The 20,962-nt window shown below is 39.2% G+C and overlaps 1 protein-coding gene across 11 annotated transcripts in view; it reads right to left on the bottom strand.

Annotated features, from left to right (window-relative positions):
* The window catches only part of MAP3K9 (mitogen-activated protein kinase kinase kinase 9), a 131,012-nt gene that overhangs the window by 74,177 nt on the left and 35,873 nt on the right, over positions 1–20,962 (bottom strand). For 6 of the 11 annotated variants that reach the window (XM_051791527.1, XM_051791528.1, XM_051791534.1 and 3 more), the window contains 7 exons: positions 19,634–19,809; positions 17,363–17,603; positions 16,099–16,221; positions 15,198–15,351; positions 13,294–13,406; positions 11,809–12,624; positions 5,889–10,609 (listed from right to left, as the gene is read on the bottom strand). In XM_051791527.1, the coding sequence (XP_051647487.1) occupies positions 10,128–10,609; positions 11,809–12,624; positions 13,294–13,406; positions 15,198–15,351; positions 16,099–16,221; positions 17,363–17,603; positions 19,634–19,809 (2,105 nt within the window). In that variant the 3' untranslated portion in view covers positions 5,889–10,127. Of the gene's footprint in view, positions 1–99; positions 10,610–11,808; positions 12,625–13,293; positions 13,407–15,197; positions 15,352–16,098; positions 16,222–17,362; positions 17,604–19,633; positions 19,810–20,962 lie in introns of those variants that run through there. The other 5 variants (XM_051791531.1, XM_051791532.1, XM_051791526.1 and 2 more) reach the window with 4 other exon arrangements.

Genomic DNA, 20,962 nt, shown 5'->3' on the forward strand with positions numbered 1-20,962 from the left:
CTCAAATCCTCAGAGCAAGGTAATGCCACTGCTATTCTAAATATCTGCTTGAAATTATTTGAAGTACAAACCCAAGAAATCAAGGCCTAAAGACAATCACTTTTATAGCAGTTTTATTCAAGTCTGTGTGCTCTAGTGTTGAGACAAGGCCTAGATCAGCATTACACTGTAATACAATAATTTTAGCCATTGAACCAAGCCTGCTTGGCATCCTTGGTTTACAATTTACAGTACATCCAAAAAAAGAGCAAAGAGAAAAGAAATCCCAAAACGCCAACAACTTTCAATAGCTCTTTGCTTCGCTTAAATATTGTTCTATAACATAAAATAATTTAATACAAAAAGAACTGTAATCCAAATACACATAATACATTGACACAGAACAGAGGAAAGATACAGTAGATTATGCACAAGAGTATTCAGTTGATGTGTTACCTACAGTGAAACAAACTGGACATTAATATAATTTAACTATTTAAGCCCAAGAGGGTCAGAGGCAACAAGTCCAGGTCACAAATAAAGCTTTTTAAAAAATAATGCAATCCTCTTTTCCTCTAAGCTTACTGCTGTACAGAAGTTAAAGGAAGGCTCCAACGAATCACTTAATTTGACAACATTTCATCACACAAACAAGAAAAACTTGGTGGCCTCTGTTATTTTACTCAACTCTGGGGTACATTGCCATTTGCTAATGCAACTGCTTCATTGCAGGTTCTTCGGGCAAAACATACCTTCAGGTGCTACTTCCACAGCAACAAACTTTTGAACACCATGAACAGAAGAGAAGACATAGAGAGGTCTCCAAAACCAGACTGAAATACTGGAGTTGCAAGATGAATCTCAGTCCTACAGAGTTTGGAGTTCCTTATGAAGTACCCAACATCCTCTACACAGTGATTTCAACACAAGCAGGAACTATCCCGTATCTTAAAGGATCAGACATGGGGCATGATCTTATACTAGAGTAATCTACTCACCTGGTTCTTCAGATTTACAACATTGTACCTAGGAAAGTCAGGTCACCAATTTTTGCATCTGGCTTTAAATGGAAGCAGGAGCAGATCCACAAATAATAAGGCAAAAGAAAGAAGTAGCTTATAAAAAGAGGGAGGAAATACATTCTCTGGCTGAGAAATTCTTCAACTTTCAAAGCCACAGAAGAGATATTGTTAAAAGCACAGGTATTTTCCCTGATTTTTCCACCACTGTTGTCTGCCACTCCATTTAAGCCTCTCAACTTGAGTCAGGCAAAATATCTCAGACATTTACAGCTTGTGAATTTACGAGAAGGAATTCACATACAGCAGCACGAAGTGCTGTGCCAACAGCTGATAGACAAGAACCCTAGAACTCTAGTGAAGTGGTGGATGTTGATCACTGCTGAACTTGTCAGGTCTGTTCACCAGCCTGGAGGGATGCATTTTGAAAATGAGAAGAAACACCTGAGGAAAGGCCCCGGGTTAAACTGTCATTTGCACACACAACCTCCAGTCACCACTTCCCGCCCCTTTACAGATAGCAATCTGCTAATGCAGAAGTTGTTGCTCTTTCATCCTGTGTCAGAAAACATTCTCAAAGCTTACCCTGCTTATGGTAAGAATTAGCAGTCAAACAGGCATGGCATGTGCAGTCATGGAAAGGCCACAAGAATCAGCAGTCAAACCAGCATTTACCCAGAGGCTTGTTGAGGAACTCTTTCCTCAGGTTAACTGACTCTTTACTCTGACAACCAAAGTAAAGAGCCTGGTTCTTCACCAGGACAATCCCCCAATTTAAAGAGCTTTGCTGAACTGAGGTCTTGTGCATTTTGACCCACAGACACATTCCGCTGACTTCAGTGATGTTTAAGTATGTGATGAAGAGCTTTCTGAATTGAGGCCTCTTCCCTTTTAACTTGAAAAGTAACTACCCTAAATATGAACTTTTACTACTAGATGCCCTTGATTTTATTTGGTTTCTTATAACTGCCAAACACGATGGGCACTGGTGACTTCTAGTGGATCTAGGTATATTCTCCAGTTTGAACCTAGACATCCCCCAAAGAGACCTATGTTGCACAAGAATGGATTCTACTCTGCAAAGAGCACTGGCCAAACTCAACCAGTTCAACTGGCAAACACTCATTAGTATGCTTTCTTTTTTAATTACTTTTTTTTTTTTGCTGTGGCTTTATTCTTTACAGACTAGGGTATCTGGATGTTATGGTTGTCAAGATAACCTTGAAAACAGAGCAACTGATGGAGTAACAACTGCTTGAGATGCAGTGTGAAAAGAGATATTAGCTGCTCTGTTCAGATAGAAATGCTAACCCTGTTGACATTTTAAGAGCTGCTCACTAAAGATGCAAGACAGAAGAACAAGCCTAATGTGAATATCTGGGCAGTCGACAGTGACAACTCATTTTGTGACACTGACCAGGCCTGGGAGTAAAGACACTACTCAAGCTGAGAAGTGGCCACAGTCACAAATTCCAGAAGAACCCAAGGAATCGACTCAAGAAGCTCAGTGTGCAACTGACCTATGCCAAACAGCAATCGGAGGCTACGTTTGTTCTGAAACATAACTGCTGTTAGCAGCATTCTTATCAACGAAGCTTGGAAAAACACCAGCATGTCTTCCTGCTCCATTATAACCTCTCCTGCCAAGACCTTGAGACATAAAAGCATCAGCACACGCCTAGAACAATGTTTCTTTTTTTTCAGACACATATGTCTCTCCAAAACAAGGAGGTTAGTTTTATCCAACCTCAACATCTGTTCTTGAGAAAATGCTGAATTGAAGGTAGAACAGGGAGACAGTATCAATCACTCTGAAATAGCATATTTAAAATGCATTATTCTGGTCTTATGTTCCAGCCAAAAAACTTTTGAACACAATGTAGTTTATCAATAGCTATCCTGGCAGCTAAAATTTGAGCATGGACAAGAGCCTAGAAAAGTATTTCTGAATAATGAAGGGCCTTTTCCCCCACCATGATTACTTTTCAAATTGCTTATTTTAAGCAAATAAAACTTTGGCATTTCTTCTGCAGATTTGTTCTAAGCCCTCTTTTGCTAGCTGTGCATCCATCTGACCCACCAGCTACAGACCTAACAGTAGTCCACTTCAAGCTGAGCTTATAAATCCACTATACTGCACACTAAAAATGTGTCATAGTTTCTTAATATTAGCTATATTGGTCTGTCTGCACATTATTAGCATTCAGATACAGTTAGGACTGTATTAGGAGCTGATACATCAGGAAAACAGTACTGCAAATACAGGAAAACAATCGGGATCATATGTAGGTCCACTTTAAGAGCACATGAGATCATAAAAAAAAAATCTGTTTTCAAAAAACAGACCATTGCTTTTAAAAACAGTAGTGACCAATATGAAATCACCACCTTTTGGTCTGTGGACAATCAACTCTTCCACAGATCAGAAATCATCAAGAAAAATGCCCTGCCTTGTCCTTTATTGTCTATTTTGGAGACACGAATATTTAAAGAAAGTATAATCTTAACTTAATAAACCAAATGGTTGGTTTTATTTTTCCATCAGGAATTTGCATGTCAAAAAGCCAAACACAGTGTTTGCCTCTGCCTCCTATCTCATTCCAGCCTCAATTGCTTACTTAGAGCAATTCTTACCAAAACTTGAACTTTCTTCCCATTCTATCTCTACAAATGAGGTAGTTCAGGGTAAAATACAACAAACCAATCAGAAACTGGATGAGTTGGATGGGGCTTTGAGCAACTAGTCTAGTTGAAGGTGTTCCTGACCATAGCAGAGGGACTGGAACTAGATGATCTCTAAGGTCCCTTCCAACCCAAACCATTCTATGAAATTAAGTAACTACATATTCCTCAAATTCTTCTTTGGGACCTATGATGCCAACAGATTACCAAGCAGTTAGTATCTTTCTGTTCTCTGACTTACATTAAGAAGGATAATTTCACTCTTATTTGCTATTTCCTGCCAACCTCCACTTTCACTTCACCCAGTTGTATCTTATGCTTCTAGCTCAGAAACCTTTTAGGTCAAAGCACACCTAAAACATGTATTGTCTTCTGTCTCAGGCTTGTTACTTTGGTAACAAGAATAAATAACCAATAAAGATTGGGTGGGGGCAAAATTCTAACAGAGAGATACTGAAAGCCAGTGATAGCGCATGCCTTGACACACGTGTATGGGCACATCTCTAATTGGGAGGATATGAACACTGTGCTGGTATTTGGCCTGGTGTATGATGAACAACACAGTACTGAAAGCTACAACCAGGAGTTCCCTCCAAAACACCTCAGCTCCTAGCAAGGAACATGTGAGATGGAAGGCACCTACGAATGCAGGGCGCACCTAAGACATGTATATATTTCATAGGCTTAAAATACAAACCAAAAATAATCAACATCCCCAAGAAAACAGAAAATAAACAAAAACACAGAGTCCAAGAAGCCATTCTTAGTGGGAAAATTGTGTTCCTGGTCAGGAAAAGTAAGAGGTTTTTCACTCACATACAGATGGAGACAAAATGTATTTCTTGTGTACACACACTGATGAAGTGCTGAAGACTTTCTAGTTGCAAAAAAGAGATCCTTGTTAGAGAGGAATAATAATAATTGTTGTAGCTACATCAAATCCATCATCCAGTTACCAGTGGCAAACTACTTTTTAATCAAGTACACATACCTCGTTAGCCTGGGAGTGACTACTTTGGACATACAAAAATAAAGTTGATACAGGTAATTTCAGAAGTTGTGTTCATCTCTGACCAGCAGCAAAGCTGCTTAAAAAAACTCAGCATGGGAAAAACCAAAAGCAAATGCACATCTTAACTGCAGCATGTGACTTTCTACTAGTGTGTTCAATAGAGGGAGCAGCAGAAGAAGCCATGAGTTCATTTCCATACTGCCTCATGAAACCGCGAAAGTAAGGCTAAGGAAACAATAAAACGTAAGTTCTTAAGAAGACTGCATTGTTTGTTAAACATAAAAAAAAAAAAAAAAAGAAAAAATTTAAACCACAAACTTGATTGAAAATAGAGGAAAAAAAATCAGAGGTACAAATCTGGCTAAAGATCCTTTCTGTCCAGCTAGCTACCATACTGTGAAAACCACCATATTCTAATTTTAATCATATTCTAATCTTAAAATACTAAATGTAACAGAAAAACATAGGAAGGCATTCTTTCCTAAAGATACCTTAATTATAAAATCATCCAAAGGTTTATGAAGTCTGAAAGTTATGCTCTGTGACAGCATATTTTGGTTATCATATTTGGTATTCTTATTGCTTGTTTGCAAATATGTTTTAAAACACATCTATCCCCTCACTCTTGGGTAAACTGTCCAGTTTTACCCAAATTTTAGTCTTAAGTGAGTTAAAAGCATGGAAACTAAGAAACTGATCTGCAGTGACAGGATAAGGATCAGAAATCTTAGTTTCCAAATATAGATGTCCTTGTTTCATACCAAAAAAAGCAAAGCCAAAAGGAGGGCCTAGATCACTGTGAAAGATATAAACCTCCTTATTCGCCACAGAATTGGTAAGAGTTCTTGAGAACATTTCTAAAATGATGGAAAAGGTTAGAAAGCAATAAGCACTTTTTCCGAGAAGAAAGATTTCAAAAAAATCCACAAGAAACAAACCCATTAATATTAGCTTAAAATTACTTACAAAAGTAACAGGTTGTCACTAAATTTTGGGATACAGTATTAGGTTTGGTTCCATACATCTAAAGGGACTCCAGCTCCCATGTTCATCCCACAGAGATTAATTAAATTTCAAATAAAAGTTAAGCTCAAGGTAGAAAGGTGACTCAAGATGAGAGGTTTCCTGTCATGTTCTATTTAACAGAACACTCTAGCTGGCAAAGACCTTTCTTTACTCGATCATTACTGCCTCACCTTCGACAGAATGAGAGGTATCCAGTTTCGTGACATATCGAAGCAACATCTCTACGCAGTATTGTCCACAAAGTCTTAAGATAACAGCATGCTATGAAGAGGAAGGCAACTACTCCCATTCCTAGAGGTACAGAAAAATACTTCATCATAAAAACATGCCAAGCCAGAACAGGTCTTTCCACATCAACAATGAAATATTCACTTTAAAATACTAATTTTGTTAGAAAACAATTACAAAAAGAGTATTTTCTCTGAGGTTCCCTGCCTCATAATGAATATTGACCCACTGCAATACTAATCTGGAAAGAAAATACCTATAAAAGGTTACATCTGCACCTCTGAAAAGGACTGAAAGGAGATCAAGACCTGCTTGCTGGTAAAACACAGCATTGTGCAGTCCATAAGAAGCAACAATATTAGAAAAAAATCCATAACTATTTAATCACCTTGGTTTTGACACAAAAGCTTTCTTCTCTCTACTTGTCAAACACTCAATTTCTGTAAAACCAGTAGAAATTTATTAAAAAATTCATCATTTTTTTTGCACTGGTTGCTATGTCTGTGCTTTCCCCTCAGTTTTACAGGAAAACCAAACAGGCTACAAGGACAGCATATTTTGAAGGGTCAACAAACTTTTTTATATTTCCTAAATCAGCATATCAATTACATAAATTAGCGATACATACTGCCAGCTGACTAAACAAAAGCACAAATATATTTCTAGACCACAAACATTTCTCTCAGGTACAATCTCACTACTACTATCAGTTAAAAAACTGCGCCTTCCTCCTTGTAAGGCCTGTAATTAGACACACTTTACTCCATTCTTTTGTCATTATGTTTTAGACTGTTCAATGATTTTGTGCTCTCATGTTATCTTTTTCTCATTTTCTCAGAAAAAAAAAAGTGCAACTTATTCAGCTACTTAGGAAACAATACACTTATTAGAATTTTTTTAAGTAATATTTTCACTATTTTCCTCAGGAATACTCTTAGAAAAGTATGTCAATGAACAATATTCTGAAACTTTTATCTCCCTGAAAAATGGGAATAATAGTAGCCAGTAGGAAAAAAAGATTTGTGAGCTGACAGGCTCACATCTTCTCACTATCTAGTGGACTACAGTAGAGTATTCCTTTGGAGATGTGGAACACCTCACCTCACACAAGTGGGAAGGAAAAACACCAACAGATTAAGAAGAAGAGAATTCAAGCCAGGATGGGACAGATGGATATAGGGAGAGAGGTTTTGGGATTCATAAGGCAAAACAGCTCTTTGCCTTGAGAGCTCCCTCTGCCTGTCAGAGAATACCCCACCACCTACTAAAGTCAATAGTCTCGGTTCCACAACAGTCTTCTCTTGCCTGATACCTCAGGTTAGTCACCAGAGGACAGCTTATGGTTTGATACTCAAAGACTACCTGCGGCTAATTCACATACGAGATTCAATGAAGATAATTGCATCAAAGAAGGGTCCATTTGGTATTAGTGAAGATGTTCTTTGGAGCAAAATACTTCTCATTGTTCAGCTACACACCACTTTCACCAAGTGATTATCTAAAAGGGAGAGAGTGGCAAGGAGGGTTTGATAAGTCATCCTCAACTTTCTTAAGCAAAAGAGGTGACAGAACAACATGCCTTTCCAGCTGTCTTGACTGATGGGAACTTGACTGAAACCTTAAGAGTTTACTTGGTGAACTTACTGGCCAACTATCAGAAAGTTTAGCAGGTTGAGTTAAAACAACATGACCTAAAAAGGTGGCCTCCTATTTCGTCTAGGTAAATGGATTTTAAAGATTTCTGTTCAAATGGGGCTATTCCAGGGGATGCCTTTGCAGAGCACATGATACTCCCTATGACATTTATAATGATACTTTTTGGACAGAAAACATTACATTTCAGAACAGCTGATCTTGTTTTGTTTCGGACTTTTTAAGATGGTAAGGCAGACTTTGAATAAGGGACTGTTTTAATCCCTTTCGTTTTAGTCCCTCTGACACAGCCTCTCACTGACATTTCCTTGAGCTTCGTTTATAGCACAATCAAAATTAATCATCTGTTGGATGGGTTTTGCCTTTTTGTTAGTCTCTGGATCACAGACTGATTTTTCAGAAATGGAAAGTAAAACTATGAATGCTTAAGAAATCAATAATGCTAAAGTTCTACATTTAACAAAACAGTCAGAAATGTAAGTTTTCTTTTTTAAGTATCTTAGTTCCACATCATAACACCTTGTCTACACAGTCTATCCACCTTCAGCACCTCATATAGCACAATTAAAGCTAGTTCTGGAGCATTTAATGGGGAGGGCGGCAGAAAGTAATTCTGCCATTAAACATTTTTCATGGAATGTGATAAATAAGAAATATGTGACCTTTCTACACAAAAACATACTATAATTGCTTAAAAAAAAAGGTGCACTTGATTAATGGCAACATGCTAGTTTCAGTCCTCAAACAGAACTAAAAACCCTTATGTACACTTCTTCCTCACATGCTGGTTTTTAAAATCCGATTACAAACACCTAAACACACAGGTTCTCTGCGCTGACAGCTGCAGGAAGTATTTGGCTACACTGCTTTCACACCAGGACTGGACTGCCCCAACAGGCTGAGCACTGCATTGGCATCACTGTCAAATAAATTATTTGCAACCAAATGGTCAGTAGATTATCAAAATGAGCGCAGATCTGTACAAAAAGAGTGAACAGATATGCTTAACCTCCAACAAAGCAGACTACCCTACTACAGTGATATAAAGGCTACATCTCTTATTTACAATGCTGAACCTGGGGAAGCGTGAAGCTCTCATTACAGCCACTAAGTTATACCGTAGTGGCACAGACACATTTGGAAGTCTTTGTACAGAAAATTGTGAGCATAGGCACACCCTATTTGTGTAACTTCCTCCTTCAAGACAGGGATCTGTTCTTGCTCCTGATTTAGTTTTTTACATATTTGAACAAGAATAAAGTTTTACATGTCTATAGGGCCTTTCACTCGAAGATCTCAAAGGACTATTACATATGTCCCAACCCCTCCCTTTGTGAGGTAGGTATTATTCCTATTATTTACAGATGGGGAAATTCAGGCACAGAGGTTACATTATTTGCCCAGGGTCACACAGTGAATCAGTGACAAAACAAAACAGAATCCAGATGTTCTAATTCCTGTTTGCACAATCCAACTACTAACAAGCCTCATTTTAAAAAAGCCTTAAACAAGTACCAGTGTGCATAAGAACAGTCTTGGGTTTCATGGGTCACTCCTAAAAAGTGTAAGAAAGGACAAAAACCAGGAAGATAAATTTGGGAACATGTAATTTACTTCTGCAAGTCAACACAGCTTTAAAGAAGGAGTTCCGGCTAACTCCCTTCCCAAAGCTGAGGCAACTTCACTATAGCCTGAGAAACAGGTGGTAGGAAAAAAGGGACAGATGGAACCAAAGTTTGAAATAAAAAAGCAAGATAAACAGCCATACCATAAGCTTTCATCTTCTTGAAAGCATCGGGTCATAGAAAAACAGGGTTGAGAGGGACCTCAAGATACCACTGAAGTTCATCCAACCTACCTTGAAGCCAGGATCAACTACACCTACTTGTTTCATCTGGTTCGCCTGTTCTCAAAGACCTCCATCAGTGGAGATGCCATGCCCTTCCCTTGCAATCTGTTCCACCACACACTACCAGCCAAGCAAAAGAGGACAAACAAGCCTTAAGACAGCTACTTCTCCTCTTTCAGTGGGGGTACAATGATTCCCAGGCCTGTCTAATGATCTGAATATATTTCAGAGAAGGTAGTCTCTAGATAATTAATTGTTTCTGTCCCGGATTCCTTGGGAAAACATCAAACACTGATGTCTGCTATTGTGTAATATTTGAGTTTTGAAAATACTGATTAATACCAGCATAGATACCAATATACTTACTGCAAGTGCCAAATCCTACAAGGTCAGTAACAAAAGGCTTTGATATGATAATTTCAGCTCATTGCAGATTCAAACTGCAATAAGAGGGCAGGGAAGACTACAGAAAAACCCCACAGCAAAAATCAGCAGCTCAGAGTTGCCAAGTTTCACCCAACTGCAGACAAAAATTAGGCAGTCAACAATGCATCTTCAGCAGAGGCAGCACCATATGATCTCTGTAGCATCCCTCCATCTCATCTGTCTTCAAAGTGCATTCTCAGTGCAAAAAGTAGGACTGAATTTAGAGGGGCTCACTGTCCCCAATGGTTTCATATTAAGACCAGAATTCTTGCTTGAGTTCATATGCTGCAGCTTTGTGTGTGTTAAGTTCACTTCTGCATAGGGGAATGGTGCTGTCCTGGCTCTGCCCCTCAGCATCCATGTCCAACAGTGTCCGCTCCTCTACAGGAGGACCCACCTGGAAAGGAAGCAGTGCAGGTAGCCCAGGTCTCTCTTCTACAGTGCTACTGCTACTAGCAAAACAAGAGTCCAGATTGCTTGGAGTATCAGTACTTGAACTGTTGGCAGAAGATTCACCCTTGGCATTGCTGGGTGACACAAACCACCAGGGATCAAGCCGCTGCCGACTGGCTGCAGGACGTGGCCGGGGCAGGAACTCCAATGTCTTGGGTCTTTCCAGTGTGGGATCCTGCTGTGCATTCCATCGTCTCGGGGTTGGAGGAAAAACAAGGTTGGGGTCTGGCAGGCGAGGGACCTCAGTGGGATCTCTACTTGGACTAGGTGTTTTTAATACACCTATCCAAACCAGACAATGTAAGAGAAGAGGGAAACATGTTAGATGTCACTGTTACAACAGATCTTGGTTTACTGTATGTACAGTGAAAAACATTTTCAAAGCAGAAAGCCTCCGTTCAGAATCTACAAACTCCGTATCTTCAAGATGATGGCAATCTGAAGTAACTCGCTTCTTTATTCCTACACTGTTCTCAACACATTGCAAGACACTTGTTTCACTGATCTAGCACAAAATTTTGTTCATCCTCTCATTTGCTTTCTTCAGTTTTCTGACTGGAGAGCATGGATTTGACCTCCTACCAGAGGGGAGAACTCTCCAAATCCTTCAGAAGGCACATTACCCACTAACAGCTTCAATGGATCAGGGAGATGCACAGCATGATACACAACATCTATTTATCACAGGCAGGACCAACTGCCTGGAAGAGCCACTTAACACTACCTACTGCAGATGTTTCCTGGTTTGTTTTTGTTTAGGGGGGGAGGATGGTGCTTGCTTGATTTTTTTTATAAACATAACATAACTTTTACCATTTTAATGAGAATTCTCAACTGCATTAACCCACATTTTACTGTAGACTTCCATTCAAAATACAACCTCACATTTTGTTTTACCATTGGGAAAAGATCTAATTAAATAAAATTTTAATTTATTATTCTAGTCCTTTTTTTTTTCCTCTGAATTACTAGGGCAAGAACACAGGAAAATATTTTCTAAGTTATGAAGTCACAGCTACTTTTAAAGACTGCAACAGTGAGAACACTACCTATCCAGAAAGACTCCTCTTATTTGCAAAGGAATAAGAGCAACAGTGGCACAACCACCAACTGTTTTAGAGATCCTGTTTTCACCGCCTTAAAGATCAGAATTTACTTTGAACTACAAACAAGTGTATAAAGGCAATGAAGAACCCCAAGGAACTGTTAAAAACGTGCAGTATTTGTACTTTGGCACTATTTTTGTCTAAGAAACAATACTATGCTCTGCCTTACAGCACAGGGGAGCAAGGAGTTCCTTAGCTCAGAGATGCTGGAACAGAAACCATTACTGCATTATTCTGTTAACTATTTGTGTAAAGATAGCATCCATAAGCAATTCTTGTGGGCTGGTCATCACAGTGATGCTGTATAAGCAACAAGTAATTATACTGTTTGTGTCTTTATTCTAAAGAGGAAAAGGAAGATGGCTGAAAACCTACCTGCTCCCAGTGCTCCAGTTAAACAGCTACTGGAAGGGCATCCACTGGTTGGGCACCCGTTGACAATTAGTCCACTCCCTTTGATGGCCCCATCAGAAGGTGTGCGCCTGTGCCCGCTTTGCTGGGTGTGGGAAGAGACCGTCACATGTGTGGGAGTCAGGGACTGGTTGGGGTCTTGTTTGAACCTCTCGATCTGGACATTGACTAGTGGGTTGGTAATGGCTGGCAAAGGAGCCTTGACTGTCACTGGGCTGACAGGCATTTCATATACCACAATCTCATCACTGTCTGAGCGCAGCAGGGACCGGGTGGAATTACATTCGGAAATGGAGGACAGGGAAAGAAGGGTAAGGGATGTGGATGGCTCGCCTAGCAACAACATGGGATCCTCCTTCTTGAAGATCTTCCGGGAAGGTGGACTAGTGCTCCTGCGTGGGCGTCCAGCTCGCTGAAAAATGCTGTCACGCTTCTTCTTCTCTTCCTTGGGCACCTCCGGCTCCTCCTCAATCAGCAGCTGACACTTCCCTGCTTCTAACAGATCAAAACCCAGGCCAGCAGCAGCCAGCACTGCTCCACAGCCAAGCAGTGCAACCTCACATCGCTTGTGGTGGGAGCCACTACGTTTGAGGCTGTTGGTGGGTGTCAGCTGTGGGGTACTAGTAGCAGAGTTTACAGGGGTGGACTCCTCATTGGCATCACTAGAAGGGCCATCCCAGTCTTCATTCTTCTGAAATGGGATGCAGAGGTATGACTGATTGTGCACAGGTGAAGGGTGCACTTTGTCCTCTCCATTAAGACATTCGCTGTCTTCATCATCTGGAAAGCAAATGAAAACAGACTTTGCGTTGATGTAACATTTTCACTAGCAAATTTCACTGTCTTACAAATATTCATGAAAACAAGCTTCTCCTCAAAAAATGCAACTGTTCTCATCACAAGCATCATTCATCGACTGCCAAATACTCACAGGTTATTGTCTCCAAAGCAAATAGGCTGAGACAAATACCTGGAAGCACTATCAAAGTGGAAGAAATTAGTGACGCATTAATCTATTTGGGATTAATTGCAGAACAGCATTTCAGAAGCACCCTGCACCTCAGTTACTTCTAGACTAAATTTATATGTTTGTGAGTGAGGAGTAAAAGGTAGGAAAATTATAAGGATCGTTCCTTGCAAGTGAAGGTGTAACTATGCTGCACATCTAAATATCAGTATAAAGGAAAGGAGCTGAGAGATAGCATGGAGCTAGAGGAGAATTAACAGAAGCTTATTAACTTGACAGATAACAAGAACAAGCAGAGAGGTGAATAAAAAGAAAATCTAGAAGGAGGAAGTGGACATTTCACAGAGAATAAAAGAAAAATAGGTACCAAACAAAATGAAGACATAGCTGCAAGGTATCAGGTGAAGGTCAGAAAAGAAGAGGTTTATTCAAATGTGAATGGAAGTGGGGATGAGAGTATCAAGTTGAAAGAATTCCTTTACCCATCTCTGCTAAGCTGGTGAATCCTGGAAAAGCTGGTGCAGTTCTCTGGATCTTCCCAAGGTTCGGTGCACTGGATGACCACTGTTTGTATCCTTCTACCAGAGCTTTCAGACTGAAATAGCAAAAGGATGTGAGAAAATGTACCATGCTCACAAAGCAGTTTCCATTTTCCCCTTCTATATTCTCTGTCATTCTATTATAGTATGCATTTATCCATCTTAACTACACAGATTTGAAGCCCCCCCGCAACAAGAAATTGTGACATTTTTACAGCACCTTAAAACACAAAAAAAAGTCGTAAGGTCCCCCCATCGTTTATTACACCACAAAAGTCAAAAGACCTCCACTGATAACTAACAGCTATGAATGCAGAATAGTAAAAGGTACCACTACAAAAATCAGATTAAACATTTTCTCTTGAAATCAAGGCATCTTGATTTCTTTTGCAATCATTTTTGCAGGTAAAAAATAAAGTGCTCAGCAGAAGGAGAGAGAAAAAAACTCCAAAAACATTTCCATGTTTACTGCAATTTTGTTCCCTTTAAATTAAAATTTGCAGTCCAGCATGATCTCAGAAAGAAGGAGTAGTTCACTGTATGTTAATCATACTGCACTCTCAGCAACACTATCCTGTTTCAAACAGTCTGCAAAATGCAATAGCTGTATTGAGTCTCCCTAGGAAAGATTCTGAATACTACAGAACATCTCAGTTGCAGAGAGAACAGGATAGTCTTATGAGCAAGTACAGTTAGCAATCAAGTCCCTTCCAGTTGTCTGTGCCCAAAAGCCATCAGTGCTTCAGACTGTGCAGTAATGAACAGAAAACTGAAGAGCTTTATTCCCAGAATTCTAAGAACATGATTTCAAGATGAAAGTATTTTTCTTCCAGCTTCAGTGATCTCCTACCCTTTTATATAGTTAATGATTGTAAAGTGTGACATTTGTTTTAATTCTGTAGAATGCTATACTTCATCTACAGAACAGGTAAAACACAGACATCAGTCAAAGAATCTTCCTGTCAACATGTCATAAGTGTATTTGAAAGAGAACATATTCTAATAGATCCAGGCTCTCTTGCAGAGGATTGTAATAGCAATGCATTATGCAAACGTGTTTTTCAGGCATTTCACACCTGAACACACAACAGTTAAAAATTATAACCAGTTATTTTATTTTCCCTGCTAAAAATATGGCAAGAGTCAAACTATCAATTCAGCAGAGGGAAAAAGCTTCAAACTCCATGAAAAAAATCACAAAGCATTCAAACCTCTTAGAAGACCAAAATACTCCTATGTTTAAAGCAGCATTTCAGCAATGATCCATTGGAGTCCTGGTATAAATAATTCACACACACACAGAAAAAAAGAAGCAGCCACAGAACAATAACCTATAGAAATAGAAGTACAATCTGTATCTCTGCAAAGATCACTTTCAGGATGTATTCACTCAAGGCACATGTCCTTTTCAAATGACTGAAGATATTTGTCTGGCTCTACCAGATAAATGCTATTATTTAAAAATTAAGACAAGAAAAAGCATATCTGAGAATTGTAAGAGAGAAGTATTTTCAGGTACGATACAAAACTACAAAAAGTTGAGCCTGAAAAATAGAGAAAACCTACTAGAGAATGAGTTTTGCTCACCTAGGAAGTCCTACTGCTTAGAAATACACCTAACAACATAATTGCAAACAGTGAAAGCATCAGTCACCAGCAAGAGATTGAATGCAGTTCTGTAATCTGAATCTCTAACATCTCTGGTACAGGAAATAAATTTGGGAGCAGGAAAGTGTTTGCAAGAGGATAGGCAAATCTCCCAAGAGCCATCTCATAACCTGTTTTATGAGAAATGAGCCTGCCTCCAGACAGGCTGGAAATGAGCCTGCCTCCAGGCCCTCTCTTACCCATCTTCTCCTGCACCTAGCTCCTTGTGACAAAGTGAGCTTGGTCCCCAGGTGCGTCCCTTTTTCTTCTGGCCTCTCTTCTCTTCTTCCTCTCCTTCCTCCTTTGGAAGGACTGAGCTTCGCCCCCACGTTTTACTGCTTTCAGCAGGAGTCACTTCAGAAGTGGGAAGAACAGTGGAAAATGGGAAAGAAAAACAGATACACAAATTAAAGAATTGGTTCCATGGCAACACGAAGAATAAAACATAGGTCAAAACAGGAATAGTAGCAAAAATTATTTTCCTGTATTTCTGATCATTTATCAACACAGATCTACCAACCAAATCCCTTCAAAATTAGGTATTCCCTAATCCCTCAAAGTATAGGTAGGCTTTACAGCTTTATTCCATCACTGGTTTCTCTTTAGAACCACCAGTTTGATACCAGACACACAAGTGTCATGATATCCAAAACAAACACTATACATTAGCTAACATGACTTCCATAATTCATGCATGTCTGCCTAATTCTGTTTTATTATGGGAACACTATTTGCATGACAAGCACCCTTGTTTTTATTTCCTTACAACAGTAACTTAATCCACTTCAATAATGTTTCACAGATCTACTCTGCAAATTAGCATTTTTAAAAATTAACCTCTACACCTCAGGAATGTATTTTCTATACAAACAGCAGTATTTCAAGGACTTGGGTAAGTATGGTTTCTACTCCAAAGCAGGTAATATTCCCCCCCCATCACCAACACACTTCATTTTGCTCTCTAAATGCATACATACAAGGCACAAGGCAAACATTTTAGTACTTTCTTTTACAGTCCTGTCCTAGATATGGAATCTGGGCATCTTACCACGCTGACAGACTGCACATTTCCCAAATTCAATACTACATTGAGCTCCTTACACTGTATGGCCCTGAGTCTGGGAATAATGGTAGGACTTGCAGGAGGGCTGGAGCAGCTACTGATCAAGCTTTTCCTTTTATCCATCGTTGGAGAAGCCTGCACAGTGAATTTATGCTGAAAATCTGTTCAGCAAAAGAAAAAAAATCAAAACAAAAGCAGAAAAACAGTTGAAGTTTTTTTTAACATATGGAAAAAGAAATACTTTATGATAACTTTCAAAGAGCACAACTTACAGGATCAAGGTAGAAATGAAGTTTTACAGGTAATTGCTATTTGCCTTTTGTACACACTGTTACTTCATAACAAAAATGTGTGCTCACACTCTTGGAGATATATCTTCTTAGTGTATGTGTGAGACACATACACACACAACCCCCTTGTGCTGACTGACATTTATGCCAAAGTATATTCCTGTACAATTCCTTTTACCTTATCTCTGTTTCTTAAGCACCACCAAAAATAGGCATTTACAGACCTAAAGAAAGGCACAGTTAACATACACATTTTAGCATAATTGCTCTTCTGAACAGCCAATATCTCCTAGAAAACAAATAATATAGTGCAAGCCATCATCCTTGATGTAATGATGAGTCTTAGGTGATTTACAAAACCCACACTTTTGTTCTTTTACAAATTTGAATCTCCATACAGAATCTGCAGTAGAAATGCTAAGGATTCAGTATTTCTGAAAATCACCATCTTCGCTCTTAAGAGTGACTTCCCTAACACTTCACTAATATTTAGCATTTCTTCCAGAAGGGTGGTATTAGAGGTCACTTGTGTGTTAATACAAGTTTATATATGAACTAGCAATCCAGAGCTATAGTCTCATAGCTATGAATGTATTTTGGTAATTTTTAGGATCTTACACCAAAAAATCCAGTACATTACAGTTTCTGCTGCAGCATTATGTAAAGTATTGCCAGAACAAGAACCTCCATAATTTCTTTATGCACGTCCTTTATTAAACTGGTATTTTGAATATTAACATGCTAAACTGCAACAGCAGCATTTCAACCATTGACCATATCCAGCCACTGATTAACAAACATGTAACGTCTCAAATCTACTTCTAGCCTTCATCTTGGATCTTTGAGCAATGTTAGCCACAAAAGCATCAAATTTGTTTTACTGAACCCATGAGGCATATTTTTTTCCCTAAGTACATCCAATACTTTTTAATGCTCAAGTATCAGTAGTAAGGAGCTACCAAACCTACAGGTTGCTCCCATTTCACCTGGTACAGAACAACACGTCACCAACCTGAAGGTAGGCTGATATGATTGCCATCTTTTAACTTGAGCCGGTTCCTCTTGAACTTTCCCATGCGTTTCTTCACCCGAGGCTTCTCCTGACACAGCTGGTGGATGATGATGTTGAGCTCCCTTTCCAGGATGTCAATCTCGCGTTCTGCCAGCTCCTGCTCCCGCCTTCGCAGCAGCTCTTCATGATTCTTCTGTTCAACAGCAGCACGAGTCAGCTCTTCCTCCCATGTGCGCAGCTCCTGTAAGGAGATAAGAGAGCAGAAATAAAAAGCTACCTTGTGACCTGTGCGTTAAGACTAACATTGCCTGTTCTAAAGGTACGGCAGCAATGACTTGTGCTCACAGCACTGCTAGCACCACTGTTTAAAGGTTCAGCTGAAAGCCAAAAACAATCCTCAAGGACTTCTATGCTTGCCATTCTAGAACCTTCATACCAGTATTAAAATTTAGACATCAGCACTTGTGAGGCCACACCTGAAATCCTGTGTCAAGTTCTAGGCTCTCCAGTACAAGACAGACATGGACGTGCTGGAGACAGAGTCCAGCAAACGGCCATGAAGGTGATCAAGAGACTGGAGCACCTCTCCTATGAGAAAGGGCTGAAAGAGATGGGACTATTCATCCTAGCACAAAGAAGGTTTGGGTGGGGCAAAGGGGGATCTTATCAGTGTATGTAAAAACCTGAGGAAAGGGTGGAAAAAAGATAAAGCCAGGCTCTCTTCAGCAGGGCCCAGTGACAGGACAAGAGGCAACAGGCATACACCGAAACACAGTAGACTGCCTCTGAATGCTTTTTTACTGAGAGTGTTACTGAACACTGGGCATAGGTTGCCCAAGGAGGTTATAGAGTCTCCCTACCTAGGAATATTCAAAAACAATCTGGACATAGTCCTGGCGAAGATGCATAAGGCAAACTTTTCAGTCTATCTCTTGCTGACAAAATGAATCAACTGAAACTGTCCTTGAAATCTCAAAAAACTTCTCCCTGCACTCCTCTCCTCTCCCCACAAGTACAAAAGAATTCAGCACTCAGAATAATTCTCTCCAGCTAGCTAATTCCAGTGCAGAAGGTAAAAACTGAAGAATTTAAATTAAACTTCAAAAAGACAATCAGATAGATTTTAGTTCAGATTTTTTTTAAGAACAGCATTGTTACCTGTCTCACCATCAGGGAGATTTGGTACTGTTTAGTCATTAAGTGAACAGCACATAAAATTATTTCCTCATCACTAAAGAGGAGTGATGAGGACTCACCTGAGGGCAGTCTAGTAACTACTGTTTGGTTTTCCGCTTGTCTGTTGAAGTTTCTGGTTTTCAAAAGCTGTTCCAACACAGTTACAACATGGGACAACAGTAGCAGAGAAATGTCTATTAGTTATTCTATTTTCCCCAAAAGCTACCATAACAGGTGAATAGAAATGTTTTAAGTATTGTTGTAGGACTTCTCTCCTCTGACCCAAAGTCATCTTTCTTCTCTCTGCCTCCTAAACCCAATCTCAGAGCCCTGATCAAGTTGGAGGCTCATTATGAATTTATTTTTAGGCAAGAGATCGTGAACTTAAAAAAATATTACTTCAGCAATTTTGCTGCAGTTTTTACCATTGACCAGAAAGACAGTCTCTGTAAGAACCTTAACTTAGATGCAGCAAGCTGTGCTTTCTGAAAGCATGCCTAAAGAAAACTTCAGCTTTTTCCACTTTTCTTTGAGGCTGACAGTCATCACTCCTTTTATTCCTGCCAGCATTTTTGTTTCCTGCTTTTTGCGCAGATGGACTTCAATTAGAACAGTTACTACACCATTCCCTTGGTAGCATTCATGTTTATCATAGTCTATGCACTTTGGTTGTCCTCAAACCCTGGAAAACACAAATTCGGCAGAATCAAAGCTGCAACGTGTACTTGAGTATATATGCTGAAACTACCCCTCCAACATCTCCTGTTACCATTGGGTTTCTCAATTAAGTGAAACAGTTATCAGATGATTAAACAATTTAAAAACAACTCATCATAGCAATTGCACAGTGTATAATGAAAGCTCACTACAGTATTAGAATGAGTAGCAGCTCAGGATGAGGATATTTATTTCTCTCAGGATTCTACCCCTCCATGTATCATAACCTGCCACTGATTCAGGGACTTAATACAAGCTCCAGTAAAGTATAGTCAAAATTATATCTGGGATGCACTAAAAAATGATCCCTGTTTGAATTATAATATGGGGAAATTATAATCCAGAGAGCACAAGCAGGGAGCACTGTTCTCTCCTTACCTTTTCTTTGGCTCTGAGCTGATCAAACATCTCTTGGATCTCTTGTTTCCAGTCTTCCTGCAGGGAGTGGAAGGAATCTTTGGGCATTTCAAAGAAACCAGACTCTTCTATGGCAGTAAGATGGTCTAGGATACTGGCAAAGGAAGGTCGTGAGTGTGGGTCAGGGTTCCAACAATCTAGAACAGGACAAAGACAAGCAATTGTCAAGCATCTCTAAGTATGGAGGTCTGAGAGGATGAGTAGTACTTTACTGATCCCCAGTGGCTAAGAGTGGCATGCACACTATCTGTGTTACCCCACCTTTCCCATTTCCCACTTGCATTGCCCATTGTCAAGTATGCAATTCATGCTTTCATGATTATACAATATTCAACATCACTTAAAAATCTTGAACTATATAACTACCTGGTCTCTAGATTCTCTTGCAATAATATGTCAAATAAAATAGAGGTTTATTAATTGTACAGAAAGTTATATTTTCAAGCATTTGTAAGAAATAACAAATAATTACCTTAAATATTTTGCTTTAAAATGTATGTATATGTTCACAGAGTGGAAATTTACGCAAGGCTCTTGTAAACAGTTCTTTTATAATAGCTACAGTGCAGAGTTAACAGCCATAGTGCAGAAGGGTATCTATCAGGGTTTTTCTAATGCCAAACTCTAATATCAGGCTGAGTCATTATGGATCTCTTCTCAAAACTGAAAACCTCTCCTACAAAGCAAACTGGACATAACTTGAGTAAAATAACAACATCAAACAGTGTATTTGGAGTTTTCTTGTTTGTAAGGCTTCTTCTTTATCATTTGAGAGAAAATTGTTTGATCAGACCTTTTTCTTTTGCTTTTAAGATAAATAACAGATAAATGAGTTTTTCCATTTACAATCTAAAGTGATTACTTAGCCAATTACAGAGCTCTAAAAATGCAGACTTTAAGGTAGCCATCTTTCCACATAAGGCCACTCAACAAGCAACAATACAAAAAGTAACATTTTTACAGTGATGGGAACCGAACATTGAAAACAGAAACAGAAAATAGTATGAAGTAACTGCTCAAGCTACAAAATCACTAAGAATATATTTTTTAAAAGCCTTTATGTCAAAACATTTGATTTAACAACACTTTTGAATAGGAAATTTGTAATCTTTCAGTCTTCCCTCTTACTGCACCCTCACTTCTACTCCTGCAGAAAACATCCCTTTTTCATTCTATTTTGTCCTGTACTGGCACTAACACAGGTTTTTGTTCAACAAATACCCTTATTCTCTTTACTACTGCTGAACTTCTGCATGCCAAAATTTCAGAGCAACCACAGAGAAAAACTTA

The sequence above is a fragment of the Manacus candei genome, unplaced genomic scaffold (assembly GCF_025592945.1).
Source record: "Manacus candei isolate 608988 ecotype Guabito, Panama unplaced genomic scaffold, ASM2559294v1 h1tg000033l, whole genome shotgun sequence".
NCBI classification, from domain to species: Eukaryota; Metazoa; Chordata; class Aves; order Passeriformes; family Pipridae; genus Manacus; species Manacus candei.